The following is a 12,084-nucleotide window of genomic DNA, read 5'->3' as shown; positions in this document are numbered from 1 at the left end:
TAGGGAGGGGTCCCCAAATGCAGAAAAAACCTGCTCTCTTTCTCTCTAATGGAAAAAATAAAAAATCTAAAATCTGTCTGAGTTTCTGTCTCCAGGTTTAAAAAGGCTATAGTTCTTTGTCTATCTATGCTCCCTTCTAATTGGACCCATTCCCCACTTTACGACCCTGTGCTTTCTTAATTAGTCCCTCTTTTGAAGGATATCAGTTTCAAAGTTCAAAGCCCAGGTGGTGCCTCCTTCTTTCTCTCCCCCTTATCTTGCTACATTTCTCTATCTTCTGTGAAAATACGTTTCCCTCTTCCTGGTACCTTGTGACCTTTTTTTATCCTCTGTGAATGTGTGTCTTCCTTCCCCTCCCCCATTATCCTGTGGCATTTCTTTATCCTCTGTACAAGTAAGATAAGCATTTTGGCGTCTTGGAGCTATTTCTGCCCTTCACATATGCATTCATCACCCATGGACCCTCTTTATTCCCTAAGACTCACTGCCCTGTCTCTAAAATCCCTTCTAAATGCATGGATTTAAACATATTTGAAATATTTTAATTCCAGTCATTAACCTTGTTTATGATCAAATTATTTTTGTCCAGTTGAAGCCTATGCAAGATGGTTCTAGAGTTTTTTCTCAATGATCCTAGTGGAAATTAATATTGTCCCTGTTTTCTGGTATAAAGACTATGAAACACCACTAATAAAGTAATCTTATGAGGTATAAAAATAAATGGAACCTGAATCAGATCAAGCCACTAAATAGATCTTTAAAGAAAATACAGGACGTGGAGAAGCCTTTCGATGATATGTTAGGATTAGGAAAATCCAGAAAGTGTGACAAAACAACCTTGTTTTATTTAGTAAATTTGATTTCAAGTAATGAAAAAGATAAACTGTCTACTCATTAGGGAAACATTAAAGCAATGAGATCCTGTTGCACATGTGTTACCATGCCTCAAAAACTTGATAATACCAAGGATGTGGAGCAATAGGAAAATAACATATTCCCCCTAATGGGAATGCAAAACTTTATAGCCATTTTACAATATGACACTTAAAAAAAAAGTATTCCTCACAAAACCCAGTAATTTCTATGTACCATAGAAAAAAGAAAGAATAGGTTCCTAGAAGAATCTGTAAATGATATCTTACAGTGGCTTTATTTATAATTCTCTAACTGCAAATAGCTTACATGTCTATCAATTAGGAAATGCCATGTAGTAGAATACTTTTCAACAATAAAAAGGAACTTAACTATTAATACAGCAACCTAGATGAATCTCACATACACTGTGCTAACATTAAAAAAACAACAACTCAAAGACTATCTGCTATATGATTTCATTCATTTGACATTTTGGGAAAGGCAGAACCATTGGGACAGAAATCAGATGAGTGGTTGCCAGGGGCTTGGTGGGGAAGAGACTCACTATAAAGGACCACAAGGGAAATTTTGGAGGTCATGAGAGTATTCTGTAGCTTGATTACAGAGTTGGTTTATATAGATGTAGGGTTTTGTCTTAATTCATAGAAACGTACATTTAACATGGGTGAACTTTATTATTAGTACATCATGCCTCAATAAATCTAAAAATGTAATAGGAAAATCTATTGATTAAAAAAATATTTTTAAAAGGAATGTCCATTCACTGTCATTTGTAGTACTTATTAGATATTGATTTTTGTTAAAAGAAGTTGAGACACTAGCTACTTGATGACATTAAGGAATTACTACTTATAGTACTTTATTAAGATACTGTAGTTATATATAAAATAAATATTTATGGTAGAAATACTGAAATTTTTACAGATGAAATTATATAATTTCTGGAATTTTCTTCAAAGAAATATTGGAGTGGGAGAATATGTAAACATGAAGTAAGATTGGCCATGCTGGTAATTATTGAAGCCAAACGATGACTACATGTGGGTCCAATGTACTGTTTTCTCTACATCCTATATAATAATCATCATATATAAATAAAGAGGTAATATGCAAATTGACCATCACACCCTCACACAAGATGGCCTCCCCCATGTGGTCACAAGATGGATACCACAAGATGGCCAGCAGGGGAGGGCAGTTGTGGGCGATCAGGCCAGCAGAGGAGGGGAGTTAGGGGTGACCGGGCCTGCATGGGAGGAAGGGCAGTTGGGGGGGACCAGGCCTGCAGAGGAGGGCAGTTGGGGGTGATTGGGCCAGCAGGGGAGCAGTTAGGCATCGATCAGGCTGGCAGGGATGTGGTTAGGAGGTGATCAGGCTGGAAGGCAGAAGCGGTTAGGGGCAATCAGGCAGGCAGGCAGGCAGGCAGGTGAGCAGTTGGGAGCCAGCAGTTGCGGATTGTGAGAGGGATGTCCCACAGGGATCGGACCTAAACCGGCAGTCAGACATCCCCCGAGGGGTACCAGATTGGAAAGGGTGCAGGCTGGGCTGAGGGAAACCCACCCCCCAGTGCATAAATTTCATGCACCGGGCCTCTCATGTTAAAATATGTTTGAGATTTTCCACAGTAAAAATGAATTAAGGAATTACAGCTCAGTTTTATATAAGTTTAGTAAATAGATTTTAATAGTACTGAAAGAATATTCTGCAATAAATAGAGTTTATCCCAGAAATTTAAAACATGGTTTCATATTTTAAATCAATCAACGTATCATAGTGATTCAAATAAGAAAAATGACAGAATGTTTACAATAGACACTAAACAGCAGATACCAAATAATGTACTCCTAATGATATTTTTTAAATGACAAAAAGGCAACAAATAAACTCCACTTTCTTAACTAGATAAAGTCTAAAAGTCATAATGAGATGATAAAGCATTGTTTCTCAAACTGTGGTCCATGGCCTACTGGCAGAATTGGAGGTAGTAAGTAGTTAAAAATAAAGATCTGCTGAATCATGGGCCCCAAGCATTTACCTGCTGTACACTCTGCAAATTCCTCCCCAGTTAATCTTTGTTGCTTTCCTCCCTCATTTCTGTCCTCCTTCTTCCCTGGAAATAATTCCCACTCCTGGTCCCCATATCAACAACTGAGAACCAAGTTATAGCTCAGTTATTTTATAGAAGGTATTCTAAAAGAAAAACAAATATTTGTTGCTTGTCACATCTGATGAAGACCCCTCATCCTAGCCCAGCTCAAATAGCATCTCCTTTGTTAAATCCTCTGAGACTTGCCCTGCCAGCCTTTAGCCTACTTAATTGCTAGGCTATTATATAGTCAGTCGTTTAGTTTTGAATTTAACAGAATATATTTTAATTATTTGTTTGCATATCTGCCTTTTACATCAGATTATGAATTACTTTTGGTTAGGAAAATGATGTGTGGTTTTTATTTTTGTTTTTGCCTCACTCAGTAGTAAGTATACTATCTGGCAAATACAGTAACAATGTAATCTATGCTTTAAAGATCTCGGATTTATTCATAAGAATTGTTTTCATACTTTGCCAATAATATATACTAGTAAGGGCATTTAATAACACAGAAAGAAAACAGAGAAGCCTGCTTCAATACAGTCTTTCTTTTTTTTAATGTGGTATAGAAGGACCATATATGAAAGGAGAGAGAAGCAAAGGTGGTTATTTTATAAATTTTAGAAGATGGCTATTTTATTTTTTTTAATTTTTTAATTAAAACTTTATTGTTGAAAGTATGACATATGTTTCCCCTTTTTCCCCTTTGACCTCTTCTAGTCTGCCCTCACCCCCTGCCCCAGGCCTTCACCACAGTATTGACTGTGTTCATGGGTTATGCATATATGCATATAAGTTCTTTGGTTGATCCCTTCCTGCCCATCCACCCTCCCCTGCCTTCCCTCTGAGATTCCACAATCTGTTCTGTGCTTCTACTAGAGGCCCGATGCATGAAGATTCGTGCAAGAATGGGCCTTTCTTCCCCTGGCTGCTGGCACCGCCTTCGCTCTGGCCGGAAGCCACCTTTCCGCCTTCCCACGCTGCCCAGAGGCCCAGAGCAGCTGGGGTGGTGTGGAACACCTGCGTCGTTGCCATGGCAACAACGCAAGCTTCCTGCTCTGCCCCTGGCTGCTTGGCGCCTGTGTATGCAAATTAACCTGCCATCTTTGTTGGGTTAATTTGCATACTCCTGATTGGCTGGTGGGTGTCGTGAAGGTATGGTCAATTTGCATCTTACTCTTTTATTAGTGTAGATGTGGAAGACAGCTATTAACAATGACTTTGTTATTAAGTTGTTTCATTTAGCATTGATATACGCAAATTACATACCGTATTTTCCGGTGTATAAGACGACTTTTTAACCCAGGAAAATCTTCTATACACCCAGTTGTCTTATACGCCGGAAAATACGGTATTTTAAAATGAACTTATAACCACCTCACATATTTTATCATTACTTATAAATACTTAGTATATACCAGGTATAATTTAAAATAATACAACTTACTAAAGCTAATGTAGTGAATAATAGTAAGATTTGAGATATTTATGCAAGTTTTTTGTTTATTTAATTGCAGTTGTGTTGCTTGATACAACAACTGTGCTGGGAGAGCTAGGATGGAAAACATATCCATTAAATGGGGTAAGTTTGAATATCCTTTAAAAATTTTCATCCTTGTTAGATATTTAGGATCTGTTGTAATATAAAGGAATGGTGGATTTTTGGACTCTATGTGGTATACATTTTAGCATATAACTTAAATCACATAGATGAGATTAATTACAATTAGAAGTGGGAATAATATGTAAAACATATTTGTTTCTTCTAAATTAGTAACTGTTCTTTAACATAGTGTTTATACAGAGTAATATTAGAATATTTCATAAATATTTTCTTTGGAAATAAATTTCTATTTGTATATTTAAGACATTTTTCTGTATATATGTTACTAAGTTTGGTAACCTCAATGAGTATTTGTGCATAAACAAATTTTAGATTACTATAACATAAGTGGATTTCACAGATATTAACAAATTGGTTTTTATTAGAAGCTATGAGTCTACTGTATTTTTTGAAGTTGACAAAAAGATACATTATAATTAGGTGGTGTTGTGTTTTTAATCTATAAGTAGTTCCTTTTGAAATACTAGGATGTATAATTTACAAAGTACAGTTTTTCAGGTATTAACATTATTTTAGTTAAGTTTATTTTACTTGATTTTTATGTTTTGATGTATTTTGCATTATTTTCACATTGCAATATGTTTCTACATTTTTATTTTAAGCTAAAATAAAAGGGTGGTTTGTGAAGCTTTGTGCATTGTTAGTTTTGTCAGTTTAAACAACTTTAATAACGGAGGTGGTCAACTGTCTTTAGGTACAGATGGGTTAGCTTTTCTTAAAATTTATTTTTTTTCTCATTTATCACATTCTTGATAATTTTACATGGCTTCTTCCATTACATCTACAAATTTAAATCTGAAAGAAGTTGACCCAAACAGGTTTTATTACTTTAGAATCATTCAAATATTGCTGCTTGAATTTGACTTTTTATATCAACAGTTAATTATTAAACATGTGTATTTTCTTCTAAAAATTCGTATGAAGAGTTAACTCTTCCTGTTTTGATTAACAAGCTGTTTTTTTGTTTTATAGACTGATTTTATTTATTTATTTATGAAAATTTCTTTTTATTCTGTGAGTACTTTATCAAATCATTTATGAGAAATATATTTTTAAATTAAGATTATTCTTCAACGAACTTCATTGTCTTCTTTCCATTAAAATGAATAAACATCAGTATTTCTTGCGTGTATCAAGTATGTCACATTTATCACAGTTACTTTCGAGAAGTAAATAAATTTTTTTCCTAGAAACCTTCTAAGATAATATCTCTTTATCAGTTCTTATACAGAATAACTTATAAGTAATTAATGTAGAAGCCCTAATGTTTATTTTTGGGGAAAAAGAGACAGAAAACGTTAGAGATCCTATTATTACTGTCCTCATATAGTCATAGCCGAAGAATCATGTGGGGATCAGGAGTTATACCCCTGCTGTAGTGATTGTGTTTGGCTTGGTCGGGCCACATTTCTGAGCAGACTGGTAACTAGGACACAGGACTTACAGAGTTACAAGTACACTTACTGATATCATTCTTGTGATGATTTAATCATAGGTATTACTCATAGTTTTCTATTTGCCAGATACTGCATTAAGAAATTTACATTTTATTTTCACAATTCCCTATAGTGAATGATGGTCTTTAATTAAAAATAAGCTATTTCTGACTCTGAGGCCTGTATCTTTACCTTGGGACCGCTGACAGAGAGGAACATCAGCAACTTCATGGAAGGCCAAATACTTATTTGTGATATTTGTGAAATTGATTTAGATTTATTTTCTCTCCTTGGTAAATAAACTGCTAGCCTGAGATGTGTATTTTGAACACCAGCCAAGGGTCAGTAAGAGGAAAGAGAGAAAGAAGAGGGGAAGGATAATACAACAGAAAAGAAATATGATAGAATAAGGAGGAAAAGATGGTTAAAATTTATTGAGCATTTATAATATGGTAGGCTTTGTTCAAAGCATGTTACATCAATCATATAAATCATAAAAATCAAGTACAAATTTTTCACTATTGAAAGATATAGAAATTAAGACTCAGATACATTAAATAACTTTTACAAGGTTACAGTGCTAGGAAGTAGGACAGCAAAAATTCAAAGCCATAGGTATCCTAATCTTGTTGGTCATTTCACAGCTAGATGCTTTTTATTTCTTCTATGATTCTACAATATAAAGATAAAGGCCAATGGCCATTTTGTAGACTACAGAGGGAAAAACAACACATTGATTTATATGTTAAAAAGTGAATTGAATACTCAATTACTTTAGAATATCACTGTTGGAATAGGAGGCTGTATTACTTTAGATTATTGCCAAATAATAATTCATAAATGGCAAGTGTCAACAGTAGGAAAACTTGAAAATGGGAACACATCACATGAACATATTTTAAAATAGGTCACCTAAGTAAGTTTTAAAGAAAATATGCAACTTAATTTTAATGAAGAAAATAGAGTACTGACAATAATGGAGTTTTACTTAATGCTATTGATAAATTAAACAAGGATGGAAGTAGTCAGTAGGATAAAGAACATTGAAAAAAAGGCTGCTAAATATTGCAAGAATGGGAATCATCTAGACATCAATACTAATTAAATAATTTAAAATCATGGACATTGTTAATCAGTTTATAGCATTTAAACCACAATTTATTTCAGTATATTAAAGTTGTAATTATATCTCTTTAAAATTGTATATTTTTTAGGGTTTTTGGGTTGATTGAGCCATGCTAATTTGAATGGCAGTTTTAACTAAAGTTGCCTTTTTTTTTTTTTTTTCAGAGACACTAATCCAGTTGGTTTTAAAAAAATGTCATGGGCAGAAAAGGCAACTTTATGATATATTTGTCAATGTCATGATACAAAGTTTATTTTGTATCTCTGAATAAAGTATTTCCTAGGAACTTTTTGATACATTTTTATTTTTATAAAGAATTGAACTAAGATGTTTTTGAAATTATTTAAAGTGGTATATAAAATATAAATATATATATATATTTTACTTAAAATAGTCATTTTACCAGTAGTATCGTTCCAGTATAGTTGCAGGAATAGGCATGCACTATGTGCCTGTGAACATAACTGTTGATGGCTATTTGAGTAGGAGGTTAGCGGATATAGGAAATAGATGAGTAGTCTTGAGCAAATGACTTTTTAGGCTTGCAAACAGGAAAAGAAAACATATTTATTTTCTGAAATGCTTACTTGAAACTTATTTGTGCCAACTTTTAAATATACTTTATTTTAATCAGTGTTCATAATTCAGTTTAACAAACGTCTATTTTATGCTCTTCATGCCAAGTACACTTTTAGAGTGCTTAAAACAGTTTTCTGCTATCCTAAAAGAGTCCTGTACGGAGATAATTCTGCACAATCATAAGTCCAAAAAAGTGTCTTCAGGTAGTTTTGAATACTGTTTTGTGAAATAATAAAGAGAGGGATTAATTCTGCCCCAGGAAAATTGGTAGTAAGGATGTAACTTACCAGCTCTTTCTAATAAACTGTGAAAGAATCACATGTGGGCTAGGAGAAAGGATAGAAATCACCTTTGTGGCAAAGTGAATGCTTTGAGGAAAAACACATAAATTTTAAATGTATGGATTAAGTTTTAGGAATGTTAAGAATCATTTGTGTGGCTGGAGTTGGAGGATGTGGTGAGAAATAAGACTGTGATCATAGGCTAAGTCATATTGTGAAAGACTTGGATTTTAAATGTCTTAATTGATCTAGATCAGTGGTTCTCAACCTTTTTAATGCCGCGACCCTTTAATACAGTTCCTCATGTTGTGGTGACCCCCCAACAATAAAATTATTTTCGTTGCTACTTCATAACTGTAATTTTGCTACTGTTAATGAATAGTAATGTAAACATCTGTGTTTTCCAATGGTCTTAGGCTCACAGGTTGAGAACCGCTGCTGTAGAGCCTAAGACCATCGGAAAACACAGATATTTACATTACTATTCATTAACAGTAGCAAAATTACAGTTATGAAGTAGCAACAAAAATAATTGTATGGTTGGGGGTCACCACAACATGAGGAACTGTATTAAAGGGTCGCGGCATTAAAAAGGTTGAGAACCACTGATCTAGATAGTGTTTATCTCAGTGCCAATAAGTAAAAGTAAAAACTTTCTGGATTCACTTAAACAAACAAACAAAATTTGAAGTATTTTCTTTGTTTGTTTAAAGCAATAAAATAGCTCTTGGAATGAAGGATACCATGGAAAATTGTAAGGAAAGGATGTTGAAAATATAGGTGATATGACATTACAGTTATGTATCACTAAATGATGGGGATACATTCTGAGAAATTCATAGTTGGGCAATCTCGTCCTTGTGTGAACATCACAGAGCACACTTATAAACATAGATATTGTAACCTACTACACACCTAGGCTGTATTGTATATAGCCTATTACTCCTAGGCTACACATCTGTAAACCATGTTACTGTACTGAATACTGTAGGCACTTGTAATACAATGATAAGTAATATTTGTATATCTAAACATATCAACATAGAAAAGATACAGTGAAAATATAGTACAAAAGATAAAAAATGGAATACCTGTATAGGCACTTACCATGAATGGAGATCCAGAACCAGAAGCTGATCTGATGGGTCAGTGATGAGAGCTGAGTGACTGTGAAGGCCTACACTGCTGTAGACTTTATAAATACTGTCCCTGCTTCCTTCTGACAGGGTCAGAAATAGGACATCAAAGTTGTCAGCAGTGCTCCTTAAACATGGATGTGGGTTGAATGCTTGGAAATATCCAGGAGAACCTGGCTGAGTGAGGCATAGATTGCCAAAACAGTGATTGTTGGAAGGGAGTGAAAGGTGGTCTGAGGATTACTAGGAATAAGAAATCAAGATGGAGAGATGCAGGAACGTGGGGGATTGTCACAGCAATGGGGTTTTGGATACTGCATGTTGGAGTAGTGGTCAGATTAGGAAACTGTGGTATTCATTAACAAAGGTTTACATAAAAGCATAAAAAAAGAATTTCACATAGAGAAGGTATAGAACTGTCTTAATATTTTGGCTTTAGAAATTCGATTGTGGTTCAGTTGATCCTATCTGGCACAAAAGGTTCTCTCTGGCATTGTATTGATAGAAGAAATAAATCTTGTTTATGCTTTATATCATTACAACCTGAAAATATTTTCAAAGTATAGGGTCAGGCTGGCTATACACTACCACAGAAAACTCTTACTAAAGTGGCAGTGGCAGGTAATACTTGTCAAGGTAGCTCTTATGAGGCTGTGTCCTTGTGCAGGATCTCAGGTTCTTAACAAAGAAATTACAACAATGTTCTCTGAAGGTCATCAAGTTAGGTCTGGGAGGGCGGTAGCTCCCTCTGTATATGGTGCACTGTGGGGACAGGCTCCTCTGTGCTGAACCAGGTCAGTGGCTGCCTGACCGTGATATAATTTGTGCTCTCAAAATTGAGCTGTGTGAGTGAGAGGGAATCTATTATCAAGTCCCACAGATATTGCTTCTGTCAGAGAAAAAAAAAATTCCTCCTGAACCACATTTCCTTCCATTTCTTACAGAAAATTCAGCTCCATTAAAATATTATGGGACTGCTGTCGTGTATGTGCGGTTCTTTGTTGACCAAAATGTCATCATATGGTGTATGACTGTATTGATATACTGAGAACTGAGTACAATTGAATAATTATATTTGTATAGTGGTTAAAGCTTGGTTTTGGAAAATAATGAATACATCAGAGAATTGGACTCATAATTCTTAACTTTATGCTCTCACTGTCTAATGTCAAGAATGATATGTCTACATAATTCAGAACTCTTAAGAACTTTATTCTGTGTCCTTTCCATCCTTTATTTGTCAACATACTACATTAAGAATAAAATTCTGATGATCTAGCAGAGTAGCTAAGAGTTCCATGATAATCAATGAAAGAATGCCACGTGAATAAAATTTTTACATAGCACTGTAGAAGTTATAAATGCATACTGAAGAAATGTTTTCACCAACATTAAGGGCAGGCATATGCCCTGGATTTTTATTTGCTATGAATAACTAATAACTGGTTAATACAAAATCTTACTCTGCAGAAAACTGAAGGACCTATTTCCATTTTAATTTCCTGGGAAGGAGACAGCTAGTTTTTAAGAAGTTATGCCAGTCTAATGTTAATGAGAACACGAGAAACACAAAGTATACTCCTCATGCAGTAACTTTGTACTTGTGTGTGTATCCTGAATTTATTCTTGTAGTCTGCAAATGTATGAATGAAAATTATATATGTTTTCTTGAAACTTTATAACTTTCTTTTGAAATTTTCATTTATTCTATGTAGTTTTAGACAGTATGTAACATTGTAGATGAAAGAGAAAAATACAGTTACAATAAGAGGGCCTATAGTTAAATGTTATATTAAAAACTCTTAATACCCATTACATCTCAGGCCCATTCTGTGCCACATAGCAGCGGGTATGTCATGTTGGGGCTTCTTGGCTCAATATTAACTCTAACTAATAAAAAGTAACTGCTGGTACCCAGGAAAAGGAAAGATTTTATAATATAAATAAAGATTTCATTATTAAAAACTATTATTTTTTCCTTTGAGCTTTAGTGATTATATTTGATACTTCTGAAAATGTAACAGCAGTGTGGCTTTTTAATTTTGATATTTTAATGGAAAAGATAAATGACCTGCTTGGGTAGCCCCATACTTTTTATTAAAGGTACTTATACCTGGATAAATCTGACCATTGAAACACAGAATTTCATAATAATAATTACATAAGATATTGTTTAATTTATACCTAAAATTATGTATACTTAATATTGATGGAAAGAACGTGATTTTTAAGCACTTCAACTCACCTGAAAGACTTTCACCATTTATTTTTATTCATAGTAATATTTTTAGCAAGAAAATGAAAGATTTTTTTATCTCAGATTTTTTTTCCCCACTCTTCTCTTTTGGCAACTAAGAGGTAGTTAAGTTTTAACTAAAAGTTCATTTTTAATGTATACACGGTAGATCAGATCTTTTCTACAAAGTCATAGTGGACATAGATTTAGGCATGCCAATATTCAAAATCAAACTTTTTTTTCAACAGTGAAGTACAAGTGACCTGCTGAATGTTACTAGAAAAAAATATTATTGGATATTAATTTAATTTAATTTTTTATTAATCACAACAATTTAGAGTTGAGAAAACTTTGTATTTCTCAGGTGCCAGATATTGGTTTTAAATAGCATGTTATATGTATCTTTTGCATGCTGTGACTTAGATGATCATCATAGTTTGAATAATGCAGAATCATGCAAGATGTGTGATTTTATGTGTTAAACATAGTGAATTAGAATTAGGAAATTTACCTGGAGATATTTAGGAAAATAAGGATACAAGTCATTCATGTCTAAATAAAAGCTGTAAGTGTACTTTGCGTAATTTATAATTATTTAAATGTTAAAAATTTTAAAATGTTATACTAATTACTAAGTTAATAATTTTTATAATAAAAACTATTCTTTTTTATAATAAAAGAGGCCTATATTAGAGGTGAGT

The 12,084-nt window shown here is 33.7% G+C and overlaps 1 protein-coding gene across 8 annotated transcripts in view; it reads left to right on the top strand.

The window, feature by feature from the left end:
• Window positions 1-12,084, top strand: part of EPHA6 (EPH receptor A6) — a 1,012,702-nt gene that overhangs the window by 73,487 nt on the left and 927,131 nt on the right. For 7 of the 8 annotated variants that reach the window (XM_079766996.1, XM_079766992.1, XM_079766995.1 and 4 more), the window contains exon 2: window positions 4,483-4,547. The exons of the other annotated variant lie outside the window; for it this stretch is intronic. In XM_079766996.1, the coding sequence (XP_079623122.1) occupies window positions 4,483-4,547 (65 nt within the window). The remainder of the gene's footprint in view (window positions 1-4,482; window positions 4,548-12,084) is intronic. 8 annotated transcript variants of the gene reach the window in all.

Source organism: Cnephaeus nilssonii (assembly GCF_951640355.1).
Source record: "Cnephaeus nilssonii genome assembly, chromosome: 3".
Lineage (NCBI taxonomy): Eukaryota > Metazoa > Chordata > Mammalia > Chiroptera > Vespertilionidae > Cnephaeus > Cnephaeus nilssonii.
This window is presented reverse-complemented; position numbering and strand designations above follow the sequence as displayed.